The sequence below is a fragment of the Pseudophryne corroboree genome, chromosome 8 (assembly GCF_028390025.1).
Source record: "Pseudophryne corroboree isolate aPseCor3 chromosome 8, aPseCor3.hap2, whole genome shotgun sequence".
Lineage (NCBI taxonomy): Eukaryota > Metazoa > Chordata > Amphibia > Anura > Myobatrachidae > Pseudophryne > Pseudophryne corroboree.
Genome location: NC_086451.1, coordinates 44060661 through 44080004, shown reverse-complemented (window position 1 = coordinate 44080004; position 19344 = coordinate 44060661). Strand labels below are relative to the sequence as shown.

Below are 19344 nucleotides of genomic sequence, written 5' to 3'. Positions count from 1 at the left end.
GTAATTGTTATTTAAAGGACCACTACATTTTAAATACACTTAGCGTTACTTAAAAGCGCTACTAATAACATTCACATGCAGATTTGCCTGATTTTGCCACTTACACCTGATACTGTAGGGATCAGAAGCGTCTTACCTTGGCCGAATAAGTATATACATACTGCTGTAGCTCAGTACAGATGGTTAAATGAAAACTACAAATTCATTCACCTGTGCTCAATCAAAGATCTCTTTAAAATCTGGATGCCTTGAAGACCGAGTTTGGGTACATAGGCTATGGCGGGTAATGTCATCTGAAGATACCGGGGGCTGCGGCTGCTGTCAAAAATTGAGATCTGATATATCTGCTGCATTCCCTCCTTCATAATTTCAGGGGATATTTATTATTTGTGGGTATCCCCTACAAAACTGACGTTTTTGGGGGATATGCCGCAAATATTGAATGATTAATAGGTTAGAAATGTCATGGACAAGGATGCACACTTGCACACACATAGTGCTGGTCCACATGTTCTGCAGTTCTAAATTGAGCCCTTCTGTCAGGAATAACTTGCACCTATCAGCTCATAATGGGTCTAATTCAGACCTGATTTTCGCACAGCAGCCGATCAGGTCTGAGCTGCGCATGCGCCGGCTGTCTCAGCCCTGCGATCGCCTCTGCCTGATTGACAGGCAGAGGCGGTCGATGGACGGGAGGGGGTGGGCCTACGGCGTTTAGCCGCCATTTAGGAGGCGCGGTCTGGGCAACGCAGGCATGCCTGGACCGTTGGGGGGGGGGGGGCGGGCCGCGGCGGCTGTGGCATCACACGCAGTCGCTGCGAACCTCACAGCAGCGAGTAGCTCCTGCCAGCGTGCAGGAACTGCGCTGGTGGGGAGTTACTGTTCAAGTACAAAAGCTTCGCCGCTGTGCAATGCTTTTATACTTGTGCGGCAGGGCAAGGTCTGACATGCGGGGCGGGCTAACCCTGTGCTGGGCGTCCCCCCGGATGTCAGGGAAGCTGAGCGTAGAAGGCACAATATACAAATACATTTCCTTAATTCAGGTTGTATTGTATAAATAAACACAATCACACACACACACACACACACACACACACACACACACTTATACACAAGCATATATATGTGAATGTGATCAGTAGCTTTTATATAAGGAAGTGTGCATTGGTAATATAAAGCATTTAGAACACTTGTATGTTTCATTGCATTAGCTGTGTATATAGTACACATGCCGCAGTTTGAGTGACACAGTCATGGTAGGTTCCCCCGCTGTAGTTACTAATTATTTCTATTTTGTTTCAATAAAATGTACTTATAATCCCCACGTTTATATCCGTCAATCCCTACTGTATGTGACTTTAATGGTGCCTTACCTATGGATTCCCCCTGAATAGTTACTGGATATCCTTTGTCACCGTGGTATAATATGTAGTGGCCAATGCCGACTCACTGGAGGAGAAGGTAATACAGGATTAGGCGTAGCTCCTTCCCTGTGTGTGTTAGGGCAGGAAGGGTAGATGGTAGGCAGTCTGTATAATATATATTATATAACACATTGTCTTTACCATGCAGAGCTCAGGAGAGACCATCCCACGGGTTGTATCCAGCTGCATCCGATTTATAAACTTGCACGGTAAGAACACTCCACAGGGACATGCTATAAGTCACTTGTCTTAGGTGCGTACACTCCATCTCGATGTAATGAAGGATGGAACGATCATTGTTCCGTCCTTTATTAGAAAAACATCGGGTCGCATGCCAACCGGAAGCCATCGCCTATGACCTGTGGAAACGTGCAATAGTGGGTACACACAAGCCGATTTGCACGATTTGTTGTGTCGATGCAGCAAATCGTGCCGATATCAGTCTACTGTGTACCTAATACTGGGTACACACTAGATGAAGTGTGTACCGAACGACATCGGTAGTGACGGGACCTGACCGAAGCATATACACTTGCCGATGCCAGCAGTGACAGCCATCGCCTATGACCTGTGGAAACGCGCAATAGTGGGTACACACAAGCCGATTTGCACGATTTGTTGTGTCGATGCAGCAAATCGTGCCGATATCGGTCTACTGTGTACCTAATACTGGGTACACACTAGATGAAGTGTGTACCGAACGACATCGGTAGTGACGGGACCTGACCGAAGCATATACACTTGCCGATGCCAGCAGTGACAGAGCGACGGCGGCAGCCATGCTGTATTTGGCAGTGTGGCCCTTACTAGTGATGTCTTCCGTTGGCCCTGCATGTAGGGCCGCCGGAGGATGTCACTAAAGATTCGCAGGAGCACGCATCATCAGCAACATAGCGGGTACACGCTAGGCGATGTGCCTTCTGGATCGGGCAACATATGGTTAAGTGCATACCTACCTTAAGATTTAAAGTGCCAATTTTTTACAATGCAGAACCCGGTTAGCTTTGCACTGTAAAAAAAAATACCTCTTTAAATCTGAGTGTGAAATCACTGCACTTCGTAACCCTCGCACTGTATTACATTGGGGCCAATTTCTCCATTGGTATCACATACATTGCTCACTGGCCGCTTCTTATTTATTAACATAATGAATGTTGTTGACAGTTTTTGCATGTGGGTTTAGTAGACACCATTTTATATATTGCAGTTTAATGCCAGACTTGTGACTGGGTAGGACGTTATATAGTATATCAGAGAAGGACAAATATCCATTCATAAGCAAAATCAATATTTAACAGAGGACAAATGTCAGTAATTAGCAAAGGGTTTGGGTCGTTGGGTCGACCCAACTTAGGTTGACGTGCATTAGGTCGACAGGGACACTAGGTCGACATGGTCATGAGGTCAACATGTGCTAGCTCGACATGTCAAAAGGTCGACATGAGTTTTTGGACTTTTTTTGGTGTCGTTCTCTTCGTAAAGTGACGGGGAACCCCAATTAGTGCACCGTGTCCCCTCGCATGGCTCTCTTCGCTCCCATGCTTTGGGCAAGGGTTACCATTCCCTATTGTAGTCCACGTGGATCGTAAAGTATGAAAAAGTCCAATTTTTTTTTTAAAAAGTGAAAAACTCATGTCTACCTTTTTACCTGTCGACCTAGAGTCCCTGTCGACCTAATGCATGTCGATCTATGGTGGTTGACCTTATGACCGTTGACCTAAGTTGTGTCGATCTAACAACCGTATCCCTTAGCAAATATTGCAAGTTTACACCTGGCCCTGGTTCCTGTGTATCTTGTCGGTTTTATTACTGCGCCTGTTACTCATGGTAAACTGCTGCTTAGTTGCTGGTGCTATATAAATAAGGGTATGGTTAGGGACCGGGGAGGGAGGGTTAGGCACATAAAAGGGGAGGTTAGGGTTAGGCAACAAGCGGGGAGGGTTTGGTTTAGGCAGCGGGGAAGAGAGGATTAGGCAGTGGGGAAGGGAGGGTTAGGGTTAGGCAGTGGGGAAGGGAGGGTTAGGCAGTGGGGAAGGGAGGGTTAGGGTTAGGCAGTGGGGAAGGGAGGGTTAGGCAGTGGGGAAGGGAGGGTTAGGGTTAGGCAATGGGGAAGGGAGGGTTAGGGTTAGGCAGTGGGGAAGGGAGGGTTAGACAGTGGGGAAGGGAGGGTTAGGGTTAGGCAGTGGGGAAGGGAGGGTTAGGGTTAGGCAGTGGGGAAGGGAGGGTTAGGCAGTGGGGAAGGGAGGGTTAGGGTTAGGCAATGGGGAAGGGAGGGTTAGGGTTAGGCAGTGGGGAAGGGAGGGTTAGGCAGTGGGGAAGGGAGGGTTAGGCAGTGGGGAAGGGAGGGTTAGGGTTAGGCAGTGGGGAAGGGAGGGTTAGGGTTAGGCAGTGGGGAAGGGAGGGTTAGGCAGTGGGGAAGGGAGGGTTAGGGTTAGGCAGTGGGGAAGGGAGGGTTAGGGTTAGGCAGTGGGGAAGGGAGGGTTAGGGTTAGGCAGTGGGGAAGGGAGGGTTAGGCAGTGGGGAACGGAGGGTTAGGCAGTGGGGAATGGAGGGTTAGGGTTAGGCAGTGGGGAAGGAAGGGTTAGGCAGCGGGGGAGGGTTAGAGTTAGGCAGCGGGGAAGGGAGGGTTAGGCAGCGGGGAAGGGAGGGTTAGGCAGTGGGGAAGGGAGGGTTAGGCAGTGGGGAAGGGAGGGTTAGGCAGTGGGGAAGGGATGGTTAGGGTTAGGCAGCGGGGAAGGGAGGGTTAGAGTTAGGCAGTGGGGAAGGGAGGGATAAGCAGCGGGGAAGGGAGGGTTAAGCAGCGGGGGAGGGTTAGGGTTAGGCACCATCGGGAGGGTTAGGTTTAGGCACCCACAAGGGAGGGTTAGGGTAGGGGGCAGGGGAGGGTTAGGGTACTTTCCAGGGGGCTGTCAGGATTCTGATGGTCGGGATGCCGCTGTCGGTACTCTGAACGCCGGCATCCCGTCCATCAGGATATCATACTGAATCCTTATATGTGACTTTTGCGCTCAAACGTTTAACTTTAAACTTATTAGCAATCTGTTCTTCACTGATCTAATGTTCCGACTTTTATATTCCCAATACCGTGTCTTTAAGGCTTACAGCACGAAGGTATATTCCGCGTTCCGGGATCACAGGTGCAGGTGAATGAGATCCGCAGTGCCTTTGAGAGAGGTCAGTGACCTTTATATAATTGTTGTGTAATTAGTGTTGTGTAAATAGGAAACCCAAACTAACAAGTCCATGGCCTATGGTTGTCCCCAGTGACCTCCTCTAATCGAAATTATTATATAGAGCAAATATAGGGGCCCATTTATCAAATAATATTTGCAGCTATATCACCAAAAACCCGTTTTCAGGGGTTAGCCGCAAATAATAAGTATCCCCTGAGTTTATAAAGGCGGGGGCTGCGATCCCTCCATTTCTACCCGCAGCCTCATCCCCCAAAGGTTTCTGTGGGGAATGCAATGCTGCCCGATGTATCAATATTGGTAATGCAAAGCTTTCCCTATATTGTTCCCCGCAGCCTATGGGCTACGGATTGCAGGGACAAGTTCCGTCTGGGTTCCCCAGAACCTGCCGCCGTAAATGACCTCAGTGCATCGCGGTGATGTGTGACTGCGCATGTGCAGGACCCTCGCCAACCCGCAGAGCACATCGCAGGGACGGGCTCATTTCGGAGCCCCTGTCCTTGCGGGTGCCGGGTGATCCATTCACCCGATAGGAACGCATATTGCAATGCGAACCTGGGCGGTGAGATCCTGCCCAGATTGCATTCAATATGCAATCCATGATAAATGGGCCCCAGGGTCTTTAAAGTAAATGGAAAAATGATTTGAAAATACAGTATATGTAGCAACATTGTCTGTCTTGGCCTACAGCAACTCTGCCACCTGCTGGTCAAAATAAATGTCAACATTTTACAATCTATATATATATATATAAAAGTGTGTGTGTGTGTGTGTGTGTGTGTGTGTGTGTGTGTGTGTGTGTGCGTGTGTGTGTTCCAGCATATCTCTGGAATGCCTGGAGCAATTCTCACCAATCTTGGTACACATATCACTTGCAATCTGCAAACACATACTGTGGAAGGGGGGGAGGAGACGAGAGGGGAAGACACCCCTAGCACCCCTAGGGGTGGGAAGGGGGTGACATGTAAAAATCCATAGTGTTCGGGGTCGCGGAGATGAATAGTTACACTCCTGATGCCATTTTCCCTGTGCACCTGCTGGGTTGTCTGGAACATGTGACAGTTATTTGCAGCCTCCCACTAAGCAGCTATTTTAAAAAATTTGACTTCTTAGGGGTAAAATGTTCCACCCAGCAAACCTTTGCCCGGGTGAAACCGGGCACATCAGCTAGTTGTTTTATATATTATGACTAAACCTACATTGCTACAGTGTTATTTTGTGATGTTATGGTGTTCTTTTGCGTACCCCTATACTAAAACATTGCATTATGGCTATGACCCATCTTGGATTATCTTTTATTACAATACAGGTTATTTATTCTTTTTAATTTCAGTGTCTGTAACATATTCTCGCAGGATGGAACTTCCATTACACGTTATATGCAAATTGTAGGTCATCCCGTTGATTTATGGCAAGAGCTGCATATAGATTCTAAATATACCTGAGGCTAAATATCATTGACCACTTGTTACTACACAGTCAGTGAAGATTCTTATTCTTATATAATGTGGTAGTAGAAAATGAGTAGGATCACATTGATTATGGTTGTGCCATTATTCCTGGTATATATTTATTTTCCTCTCTAAATTTTAACCTGTTAAACCATGTACCACATTTAATATTCAACAGTATGATGACTTAAGCATTTGGAGAGAGAGAGAGAGAGAGAGACAAAGTACCAACCAATCAGCTCCTGTCATTTGTCAAACACAGCCTGTAAAGAGATAACTAGAAGCTAATTGGTTGGTACTATCTCTCTTCACTTCGTCTCTCTCCAAACTTTCATATTTCTGCTGCGGGGTACACTGGGCTCCACAGGGAATGACATTGGGGTGTACAGTAGGATCTTGATCCGAGGCACCAACAGGCTTAAAGCTTTGACTGTTCCCAGAATGCATAGCGCCGCCTCCTCTATAACCCCGCCTCCGTGCACAGGAGCTCAGTTTTTGTAGTTGGTGCCATGCAGTGCAGGCATACAACAGGGGGGCTGCTCCAGCAGCCCTGAGAAGAAGCTTTTTTAAGTGAACAATGAAGACTTCAAGGGCTGCAGCAGAGACACTGTGAGTGTTAATGTCAGTCAGACATCGCTTGCTGCAGCTCCATCACCTCCCCCAGCAGCTCTGTATACTCCCGCGCCCTGGTTGCCGGGTACTTACAGTGGAGGCTCCGCTTTTCATCTGTCAGTCACACACCCCACCGCAGCTCTCCAGAATCACGTGGCCGCATTCAGGGAGGAGGTAAGAGGGTCTCCTAGGTGGGACCCGCTGGAAATCCCGATCCGACGCCGGCGGTGGGAGGCGGGCGGTGCTGGCGTGGACACTGTGGTAGTACAGGGACCCCACTAGACCACCAGGGCAAGGGCACAGGTCAGTTTTACCAAAAAACTTTTATTATATAGCCAACAGCATCCGGTGGTGAAGTCCAGCAGGGGCATAAGGCTTTGACCTGTAGCCCCTCCCCCAGCCCCAGGGCACCATTTAGAGTAAATGTTCCCGCGCTGGAGTTGCATATCTCTCTCTCCCTCACTCCCTGTCAGCGTTTGGGCGCCATTAGGACAAGCTGAGCTGATCCTGGGACTGTTTGGGCAAATCCTCCTCTGTAAAGCCGCCTGCCTGTCAGCGCAGTGCATTTTACAGGACACTTAAGTATTCTACATGTCTGCTGACAGTAGGGGTCACTCCGAGTTGATCGCTAGCTGCCGTTCGCAGCACAGCGATCAGGCTAAAAAGCGGCTGTTCTGCGCATGCGTATGGGCCGCAGTACGCACGCGCGAAGTACTTTCACACCAAACTATGCAGTTTTACACAAGGACGAGCAACTCTTTTCAGGCGCTCGGCTGATCGGTGAGTAATTGACAGGAAAGGGGCGTTTCTGGGAGGTAACTGAGCGTTTTCCGGGAGTGCGCTAAAAAACGCAGGCGTGTCAGAAGATAATGCAGGCGTGCCTGGGGAAACGGGGGAGTGGTTGGCCGCACGCAGGGCGTGTATGTGACGTCAAAACAGGAACTAGACTGTCTGCAGTGATCGCAAGGTAGGAGTAGGTTTGAAGCTACTCTGAAACTGCATGAAAATTTTTTCAAGCAGTTCTGCTAACCTTTCGTTCGCACTTCTGCTAAGCTAAGATACACTCCCAGAGGGCGTCGGCTTAGCGTTTGCACTGCTGCTAAAAGCAGCTAGCGAGCGATCAACTCGGAATGAGGGCCAGTGTTAGTTAAGAAACAGTGCATTTAGTCAGGGTTATGTAGTATAAGTACCCTGTGATATACATCCAGTATTTACTGTACATTGTTATATCTATTGAGTGTATAGCTATACTTAGTATTGCTTTGTATTGCTAGTCCAGTGCAGTTTTATTGCATGTCATAATTTCTGCATTGTACTATGTGTGTGTGCATATAGCTGCTGTGTGACCTCCATTTCGTGTATCTCACTCAGATTGCTATCCCTATATTCTTTAACCTGAGGGGGCTATTTGCATCAGGGTTATTATTTAATATAGGTGTTTCACAAGATATACTTATTGTGTATTTTTCTCTGTGATTTTTAGTCACCATATACCTCTGGAACTCTCTGTTTGTGCTAATACACTACACAGGGGGTTCTTGTCCGGTGTTGTGCTACTGATATTGTACTGGGTTGTCTTGAATTGAGCTTTCAGATATGTCAGCAACGGAGCTGGGGCTGATCCCACAGTGCGTGGTGGTGACGCTGCAGACACGTTTGAGGAAAATATAGCAGCAGAGGGTTCAGGTTCTGGGGGTTCCTTAGCCCCCAGTGGGACCGTAGCAATGGGGTTTCAAAAAGACCCACCTTGGGCTACTTTCTCCACGTTATTGAATACGCTGGTAACTAGACACACCCCCTATGGGACCTCCTGTGCCGGTATAACCGCTTATGGTCCCTGCGGTTAATCCGCCATGGGCAGATTAACTGTCCACTCAGTTACAGCAATTGAACCAATCACTGACAGAAATCTCACCCTCTCCCGCCTAAGACCAAGGGATCCTCTAAGCGGGCTATTACTTCCTCACAATCCACCAACGTCTCAGACAACTCGTCTGATGAGGATGGCGTATACACTGACCCCACAGACACTGATTCCTGATGGGGAATGTTTCACAGGTGGATGTTCCTGACTTATTGGAGGCTATCCGGTTAATTCTTCAAATTACTGATGACCCAGAGCCTGATACTGCCCCTTTGAAACCGGACAGATTTAAACATCAGAAAGTGGTTAAACAAGTTTTACCTCACTCTGACCATTTAGTTGACATACGTCAGGAATCCTGGGAAAATCCAGGAAAGAAATTCACGCCTCACAAGAAGATGCTGGGTCGCTATCCCCTCGCAGCGGAGCTAAGTAAAATTGGGAGACACCCCCGCCAGTGGATTGGCGGTGGTGCGGCTGGTGGTATCCTCAGCTCTGCCTGTAACTACTGTCACTTCTCTGAAAGAACCGACGGATAAGCGCGTGGAGGATTGTTTAAAGGCGATTTACACCCTAGCAGGTGCTGTGCATCGGCCCACCATTGCAGCGACTTGGTCTGCAGAGGCTATTGAAGCATGGGCTCAGGAGTTGGAAGCTGAGCTGCCTTCCAACGTTTCTGTTCATGCTAGATGATATCTATTGTATATTGTCACAGCTTCTCATTGCATTAATGAGGCGGCTTCTGATGCCGGTATTCTGGCGGCCAAGGCTTCTACTACGTCCATTTTGGCTCGCCGGATTCTCTGGTTGCAGTCCTGGTCTGTGGATCTGGACTCTAAAAAAAACCCTGGAGGTGCTCCCTTTTAAGGGAGACATTATTTTCGGAGAAGACCTCAACAAGATAGTGGCTGAGTTAGCTTCTGCTAAAACAGCTTGTCTACCTAGTACTGCTCCTTCGGTACCAAAAGGTAAGAGTACTTCCTTTAACTCCTTTCATCCTTCAGGGAAAGCAAAGGGTCAGGCGTACCCGAAACAGGCTTGCACTTCCAAACCCACCTTGCCCAAACCTAAACGGGCCTGGGCTGCCCGTCAGCCTGCTTCCAAAACTGACAAGCCTGCTGCATGATGGGGCGGGCCTCCCTCTGGGGGACCCTAGGGTGGGTGGCCAACTTCTAGGGTTTACCCAGGAATGGTTGAAGACCACTTCAGATGCCTGGTACGGAAAGTCGTCACTCGAGATTACGCTGTATCCTTCAAGAATCTTCCCCCTCATCGATTTTGCCTGACAGACGTCCCTTCGGATCAGGTGAAGGCAAAAACTTTTAATTCAATGGTACAGTCCCTCCTGGACACAGGAGTGGTAGTACAGGTGCCTCTGGCTCAGAGAGGCAAGGGGTACTATTCACCGCTGTTCCTAGTCCAGAAACCGAATGAGTCCTCTCGGCCCATTCTCAACCTCAAGTCCTTGAACAAATTTGTGAAGGTCTCCAAGTTTTGTATGGAAACTCTTCGCTCTATTGTTCTGGCCTTGGAACCTGGGGATTATATGGTCTCCCCGGACACATGTGGGATGCTTACCTGCATATTCCCACTGCAATGTCCATTACCAATTTCGGGCGTTACCTTTTGGTTTGACCACGGCTCCGTGAGTCTTCACCAAGGTCATGGCGGTAATGACGGCTGTACTCCGCCGTCAAGGGGTCAGGGTCCTACCGTATCTGGGCGACTGGTTGATTCTGGCAAATTCCCCAGAAATTCTTCTACGCCATCTGGATCTGACTATCCAGTAATGACGGCTGTACTCCGTCGTCAAGGGGTCAGGGTCCTACCGTATCTGGGCGACGGTTGATACTTGCAAATTCCCCAGAAATTCTCCTACGCCATCTGGATCTGACTATCCAGTTTCTGCAAGCCCACGGGTGGCTCATCAACTGGAAGAAATCTTCCCTGGTCCCGGCTCAGAGCATGGTGCACCTGGGGGCGTTGTTGGACACTCACAACCAACGGTTGTTCTTGTCTCAGGAGAAGGTCCTGAAACTTCAGGACAGGATTCGATGCTTCCTATCTCATCCGCAAGTGTCGATACATTCGGCGATGCAAGTGCTAGATCTCATGGTGTGTGCTTTTGACATGGTGGAGTGCGCTCAATTCCATTCCCGCCCTCTACAGAAATTGATTCTTACCGAGTGGGATCGCCTGCCTCACCGGATCAGGTCTCACATGATCTCCTTGTCTCCAGAGGTCCTCTTGTAACTGAGCTGGTGGCTTCAGGACCAACAATTGAGCAGGGGTCGTCCCTTCTGGATATCCAACTGGGTCCTTCTGACGACGGATGCTAGTCTTTGAGGTTGGGGCGCGGTGTTGGAGCAACACTCCCTTCAGGGTCGGTGGACCAAGGAGGAGTCTCTTCTCCCGATAAACATTCTGGAACTGCGGGCGGTGTTCAATGCACTGAACCTGGCCCAGCATTTGATACAGAACAGACCTGTTCAAGTACAGTCGGACAACGCCACCATGGTGGCGTACATAAATCATCAAGGCAGCACTCGAAGCCGCATGACAGTGAGGGAAGTATCAAGGATTCTTCAATGGGCGGAACGCCATCTGCCAGCCATTCCGGGGGCCTAAACTGGGAAGCGGAATTCCTCAGTCATCAGGACGTACACGCCGGAGAGTGGAGCCTCCACCCAGAAGTATTTAAACTCCTCCTGGACAAGTGGGGCCTTCCAGATGTGGACCTGATGGCGTCTCGACACAATCACAAGGTTCCGGTCTTCGGAGGAAGGACAAGGAATCCTCAAGCACTGGCAATTCCATGGAACTTTCAGCTGCCATACGTGTTCCCTTCGGTGTCACTCCTGCCCAGAGTAACAAGGAAGTTGAAGCAAGAAGGAGGAATCTTACTTCTGATCGCTCCCGCGTGGCCCAGACGGCATTGGTTCTCAGACCTTCAGGGTCTCTCGATAGAGCGTCCCCTTCTACTTCCGCAGCACCCAGATCTCCTCGTTCCGGTCTCCTGTGTATATCAGGATTTAGCCCGATTGGCTTTGACGGCGTGGCTCCTGAAGCTTCCGTTTTTTCTGAGGCAGTCGCTCAAACCATGTTGAAGGCCCGGAAACCGGCTTCTGCTCGGATTTATCATAGGGTCTGGAATTCTTACTTTGCTTGGTGCGCCACTAACAATCATGACGCTTACAAGTTTTGGCCTTTCTACAACAGGGCCTGGACTTGGGCCTTCTTCTGGCCTCCATCAAGGTTCATATTTCTGCCTTGTCGGTTTGGTTCCAGAGGAAAATTGCGACTTTACCTGATGTTTATACCTTCACTCAGGGTGTGTTGCGGATTTAACCACCTCATGTCCTGCCTGTGGCTCCTTGGGACTTGTCGGTGGTTCTGGAGGCGTTGCAAGGGTCTCTGTTTGAGCCTCTTGAATTTGTAGACCTTAAGTGGCTTTCTCTTAAGGTATTGTTTCTGCTCGCTATTGCCTCTGCTATACGGGTGTCGGATTTGGTTGCCTTGTCTTGTAGGTCCCCCTATCTGATTTTTCGCCTGACCAGGGCGGTTCTTAGAACACGTCCCGGGTACCTGCCTAAGAGGTGGTGTCTACTTTCCACCATAATCAGGAGATTGTGGTTCTAGCCTTTGCCTCTCCTGAATTGTAATCCAAAGAGCGGTCTTTGGATGTGGTACGGGCTCTCCGTATCTATGTGAAGAGAACTGCCTCCATTCGGAAGTCTGATTCTCTCTTTGTACTGTTTGGTTTTCACAAACGTGGCTGGCCTGCTCACAAGCAGACCCTGGCCAGATGGATTAGAATGGTGATTGCACATGCTTATGTACAGGCTGGTCGTCCAGCTCCTGCGACTATCAAGGCCCATTCTACTCGGTCTGTTGGACCTTCTTGGGTGGCCCGCCGTGGTGCGACCCTTGAACAATTGTGCAAGGCAGCTACGTGGTCCTCAGTGAACACGTTCATAAGGTTCTATGCCTTTGATACATCCGTCTCCCAGGATGCTTCCTTTGGACGCCGGGTTCTTGTGCCCACTACAGTGCGCCCCCTCCCATGAGGAACTGCTTTAGGACATCCCCAATGTTATTCCCTGTGGAACCCAGTGTACCCCGCAGCAGAAAACGAAATTTATGGTAAGAACTTACCGTTGTTAAATCTCTTTCTGCGAGGTACACTGGGTTCCACAGGGCGCCCACCCTGACGCACTTAGCTTCTTTGGGTTTGTATGGCATTAGCCGCTGACACCTTCTCCTGTCGTGAGAATGTGGTGTATGTGGCTACTAACCGTTGTCGTCTCTTTTACCTGCTACTGCAGTGCACTGGTTAACAAAAAACTGAGCTCCTGTGCACGGAGGCGGGGTTATAGAGGAGGCGGCGCTATGCATTCTGGGAACAGTCAAAGCTTTTAGCCTGTTGGTGCCTCGGATCAAGATCCTACTCTACACCCCAATGTCATTCCCTGTGGAGCCCAGTGTACCTCACTGAAAGAGATTTAAAAAAGGTAAGTTCTTACCATAAAACTCGTTAATCTTTCTCTACTTTATCGCTCTGCAAGACTTGATGTCTCCCATTCGGTCATATATAATGTTGTGAAATATTTGACATTATATCAATACTATTAATACATTTGTATTTATGGAAAATTACTATGTTTCAGTAAATATGGATGATTAATAATAATAATAATAATAATAATAATAATAATAATAATAATTTATTATTATTATTATTATTATTATTATTATTATTATTATTATTATTATTATTATTATATATTCCCCTTTACAAAATAACCTTTGTAAGTATTTTGTTGTTTATTTAGTAATTCAGTATAACTTAAAAATAGGTTTTTAATTGTTTATCCAATGGGATGTTGACATTTTCATACAGCTCTTGCTCGGATGGGGGTTAAAGGGCCATATATATGTGTATATATATATATATATATATATATATATATATATATATATATATATAATATAGTCCAGATGATGAACCCGCACTCGTTGCAATCAATAAAGCAGCATGTAGGGTGCCTTCAGTGAAATAGATAGGTAGAATAAAACACAGAAGACTGCGGCACTCCAAGTAAATCTTGTATTGATTTACATCATTATACTGGCATGGTAGCAAATAGAAATGGCGGCAACGTTTCGGTACGCACAGGTACCGTTTTCAAGCCGCTTGCTAATGAGCTGTGAAAAACAAACATGATAAGTGAAACACCACTTACCTATATACCAAACCCCCCGGTGCTGGAAGAAGCCGGGTCCGGTCGGCTTCCCGCGGCGTGCACGCCCGCGATGGTCGCCTCCGATGACGTCAGCGGACAGGAGCCAACAGTCGCCCAGAGACGCTTCATGCGTTGCCCAGGCAACCCGACGCCAGCCGCTGCAACGCCTCCCCGGCTTCCCCCAGCATCTGTGAAAACAAAGCAAAAACATAGACATAAAGAAAACAAGCAACAGATAAAAACCATATCATATCATAAAGCACATAAATATGAGCATGGTAACAAGAATTAACCGATTTGACCAATGGAGCAAATATTAATGGACTAAATGTAAATAATTACTGCTATTACCGCTTAGTGAGACCCACTACATTACTACAAATGTTAAAATTAGTAATGTGTGTACTAATCATAAGAAAATGCTCCAATTGTAACGCTCGTTTAACCCCGCTGGTGCTATTGTGTTTAAAAAATGAATCCACTTCATTTCGCATTTAAGAAGCTTGCCGTTACGATCACCCCCTCTGAGGGAGGTTGGAACATGGTCAATGACCATGTGTTTTAAGGATGCTAAAGAGTGACCGGTCATTTGAAAATGGCGGGCCACTGGCTGATCGGAACTGCCACTTGCAATGGCTTTAGCAATGGACGACCGATGTAGAGCCATGCGTTCACGAACTGTGCGAATGGTTTTGCCCACGTAATACAAATTACATGGGCATATAATGATATAAATCACATGGGTAGAAAGGCAAGTCAAAGAATGCTTAATGAAAATGGTTTTTGAAGTGTGGGGATGTTTAAATGATGGACCCGTCAGCATATGGGAACAGGTGGTACACCGGGGACATTTATAACAACCGGGCGTTTTGGAGAGAAAATGTGGGGGGGGAACTGGTTTCGAAAAACCCGTAATGTCTGTGTGGACCAACATGTCCCTAAGGTTACGGCCCCTGGTAAAACAAGGCATAGGTCTTTTAGATTTAAAGCATGGCAAATTTTTGTCAGAAGCCACTATAGGCCACAAGGCTCGACTAGCCCTCTGTACCACCTGACTAGAGGTGGAAAACTCCATCTTCCAAGGAATTACCGCTTGCTTATCTTTAACTTTTGGAGCAAGCAACTGCCTCCTATCTAATGCCAGAACTTCCATTTTTTGCTTGTTTAAAGATGTTAGATTGTAGCCTCTGGCTACAAATTTATCAATAACAGCATCAATGCTGGTGGCTGCTATTTCGTGGCTACTGGCAATTCTGGCTACCCGAATCATTTGGGATTTGGGCAGTCCTCTTTTAAGGGGTTTAGGGTGGAAACTAGCGGATGACAGAAGCGTGTTCCGATCTGTCGGCTTGGAGAAGACTTCAGTCCGTAATGTATGATCAACAATGGACACCTTAACATCTAGATAGTGAATGGAAGTTGTACTGTAGTTGGACGTAATTCTAATGGTGGAAGGTCTTGTATTAATAAACTCAATCAACCGGTTTAACCCCATTTGGTCACCCACCCATACAAAGAAAACATCATCGATGTAACGCATGTATGATCTAATACAGCTCTTAAATTCCAAAATAGAGAAGAACATGAATTCTTCTTCTAGTAACATATAGATGTTGGCGTAACTGGGTGCGACATTACTTCCCATGGCGCATCCCGACAGTTGCCTGTAGAATGCGCCATTGTAGATGAAGTAGTTGCGGGTTAAAGTGAGTTCCAATAGTTTTATGAAAACGTCCACATTTAAATCAATAATCCCCTCTTTGATGTAAAAGGATCTAACCGCAGAGAGACCCTGCTTGTGGGGGATTGACGTATACAGACTGTTGATGTCCATTGTGCACAAAAGTGCATCCATCGGAATGATCGTGATATCTGCCAGTCGATTTAGGAAACTGGTAGTGTCTTTAATGAGTCGGTCTTGTTTTATAACATACGGTTGAAGTATACTGTCCAAGTACATCGCAATGGGCTGATACAATGAATCCTTGGCTGAAATGATGGGGCGACCAGGGGGGTGTGTCGGGTCCTTGTGGATTTTAGGGACTGTATACAGAATGGGGGTAACCGGAAAAGGTTGTTGTAGTGCTGCCAATAGTGCATCATTAATATGGCCCTCGGATCTGGCTTGTTGTAGAATCTCAATTAGCTCAGTTTGATATTGATGAGTTGGATTCACGTCCAATCTTTGATAGATATCCGTGTCAGCCAGTTGCCGCTCAATCTCTGACATATAATCACCGAGATTTTGGACCACGACAGCACCCCCCTTGTCTGCTGACCTAATAACAATGTCTCTATACCCAGAGAGGTCCTGTAGAGCTGAATGTTCTTGTTTGCTTAAATTGTAATGTTGGACCGCTGGTGCTGAAACTAATTTATGTACCGAGTCATCCATCATTCTGGTGAACGTTTGAATTGAAGTATTTTGTGAATACGGGTCAAATCTTGATTGACTCCGTTTTCTGATGAACTGTTGTGTAGATGTAGGAGTAGACTCATCAGCCTGATGCTGGAAGTACTCCTGCAGTCGTAGGTTCCGAGAAAAGCGGTATAAGTCGATGTTCCACTTAAATTCATTGTGACGATTCGTTGGGACAAAGGAGAGGCCCTTATTCAGGACTCTCTCCTCAGTTTCAGTAAGGATGCGGGAGGAGAGGTTGTAGATCATTTTTTCTTTTGGGAGGACACTTCTTTTTTGCCGCGTGTTCTGACCCCCGCGACGGGTGGCTTTGATTTGACAGCTGTTTCTTTTGATTTTTTGACAGATACCTCCCTGGGAGCGGAGGTCCCTTCTAAAGGGTCGTCAGAATCTTGTAATTGAAAATCGTTGTCACTGTTAGAAGTCAAGGTACCAGACCTTTTATTTTCCCGGCGCTGACGCCAGCCTTGGCGGGATCCTCCTGTCTGTGATCGTACTGGAAACCGATCTCCACCCATCAACCAATGATGGACCTTATTGGTTTCGTAATCCTGTACCACTGTGTCATATTTTCTTAATTTGAACTTAGTCAGTTCTTTTTGATATGTATCAATGGTTGCTTTGATCTTGGAGTGCCAATCAGTACCGACATCAGTTGTTAGTGTTGGTATACTCGTTGATTCAAATTGTTTAATTTTATCTGTAACGAGGTTTAGCTCTTTTTCTGATTCTTTGATAACCAACAGCATAAGATCGAGCCCACATTTGTTAACGATCCCAATCCACTGTTGGCAAAAATCAGGGCTGTAGCGGCCAATTGTGGGTGTGTTACGACAGCAAAACCCACAAGGAATATTGTCAGCAATGCCATTGAAGGACATTGCTGCTATCAGGAGACACGGAAACCTTCATGCAGCAATAGGTCACATGTTCATACAGTGTTATATATACAGTGTATGTATATATATATACATACATGTTTGTGCTTTATTATAGTCTGGCATATATATAGTGCATGTATTATTTCTGGGTTAGTGGTCACCTAAACTTAGGCAGAGAAGGCAGCTGCATTGGGTGCAGGATGGCTGGGTTCCGTCTCTCAGTGTAATTATACTGCTTTGTGGACAGAGAGGAGGATTATTTGCAGGACCTCATGCTTGCTGAGGATGGGCTGTCTTGCAGTTCCAGACCTTGTATGTAATCAGTATTTAGCATTTTTGCTTCTTTCTGCCTGCAGAAATTATTAAATTTCTCAGAATATTATCTTTTCCTGAGAACTTTATCATTCTCAGAATGTTATCTCTATCTGTGCATTTTCAGGTTTTGCTAAGTACAATATGATTATAAAGTTGCATGGGTAATAATATTGAAAGAAGAGACAGGTCCATCAAATTCAACCATTCAGAGATTTTAATTGCATTGATCAGGAATAAACCTGGCCGCACGCTGGGCCTGATTAAGATTTGTAAGTAAAGCAAAAAAACAAATAAATAAGAAACAGCAAATAACTTTGTGTTTGGAGCAGGATGTAGTCAGCATACTGACGCAGGGATCCCAACCGCCAGAATGCCGGCAGGGGGCCCAGGACTATACCCACTCGATTGGCTGGTACTTTCTTTCTCCATTTATCTCTTTCTTCAAGTTTTGATACATCTCCTCCAATGACAGCAAACACTGGGAAGCTGTGACACACAATTATTCCATCTAGAAGTCTATATGGACTAAAAATGACCCTCTACTTATTCATATGACTTATTGTGGTACTCTATAATGAGAGGCACGCCCGTCAGTCAGTACATAGCATACTTACAGTACCTAAGAGCCTCGTCCTTTTTTTTTTTTCCCAGGTGAGGACCCATTAGACTCCAGCTACACTGGGAATGACGTGGATTCCGTGGCTGGCGTTCTCAAGCTGTACTTCAGAGGCCTGGAGAAGCCACTGTTTCCCAATGAAGTGTTCCATGACCTGCTGTCCAGTCTACGTGAGTGTGCTTATCTGCTCTACACACATATCGGTTCCAACAGGGCAGCCATGTAACGGGGTCTCCAAATTAACGTTTTACTCCGTTGAAAAAATGGTTCTGAAATTTGAATTCTCCTTTTGGAGGTGTTCCCTTCCTTGTCACTCTTTTTCTCTGGTTGGGAGCATGATGAAATGTGGCCTCCACAAAGGGAGGCTGTAGTGGATCTTAAGGTCAGGCCCACTTCTCACCATAGGGGAGGTGAATCAAACATTCGAGAGGGAGAAAGCTTTATCTAGCAGTCCATAAAATGACGCTACGGGCATCTTCTCCACCCTCTGATAGGTTTGATACATCTCCCCACTGTCATATCACAACAGAACACATCTAAGTTCCAGCTCTGTTACAATCGTCATGTGTACTTTGACATGCATGTATATAGTTATGGGAAAGGCTTTAATAAAGTTTCCTATGTGTCATTTTGTAAAGTGTTCTCTGATTCTCTCCCCATAGAGCTAGAGCCTCAAGATCGAGCTGTCCCTTTGAAGAAGTTGGTGTCTCAGCTCCCTACGATTGTCAGCCTCGTCCTAAGATACCTCTTTGCCTTCTTAAATCAGTGAGTAACATAAGGAGACCCGACAGATAATTGTCCTGATGTCACTAACTCTTATATCGTTCGCATCTCGCATGGGGGGGTGATTCCGACTCGATCGTAGCAGCACAGCTACGATCAGGAACACAGACATGCGGGGGGATGCCCAGCACAGGGCTAGTGCGCCTCACATGTCAGTCCCTGCGCTGTCGCAGAAGTGCAAAAGCATCGCACAGCGGCAATGCTTTTGTACTTCAGGAGTAGCTCTCGGCCAGCGCAGCTTTTGCGTGCTGGCCGTGTGCTACTCGTCGCAGCCCGGCTCGCAGCGGCTGCGTGTGATGTCACGCAGCGGCTGCGTGTGATGTCACGCAGCGGCTGCAGCCTGCCCCCCGCACGATCCGGTCACGTCTGCATTGGGTGGACCGCGCCCACAAAACGGCGGCCAAATGCCGCCGTGCCGTCCCCTCCTGCCCACTGACCGCCTCTGCCTGTCAATCAGGCAGAGGCGATCGCTAGGCAACGACAGTGCATGTGCAGTTCTGACCTGATCGCTGCGCTGTGAAGAACTGCAGCGAGCGATCAGGTCA

General features: G+C 47.2%; 1 protein-coding gene across 3 annotated transcripts in view; it reads left to right on the top strand.

The window, feature by feature from the left end:
• Positions 1–19344, top strand: part of ARHGAP4 (Rho GTPase activating protein 4) — a 229147-nt gene that overhangs the window by 186361 nt on the left and 23442 nt on the right. For all 3 annotated transcript variants that reach the window (XM_063936299.1, XM_063936300.1, XM_063936301.1), the window contains 4 exons: positions 1573–1633; positions 4521–4598; positions 18052–18186; positions 18679–18781. In XM_063936299.1, coding sequence (XP_063792369.1) covers positions 1573–1633; positions 4521–4598; positions 18052–18186; positions 18679–18781 — 377 coding nt within the window. The remainder of the gene's footprint in view (positions 1–1572; positions 1634–4520; positions 4599–18051; positions 18187–18678; positions 18782–19344) is intronic.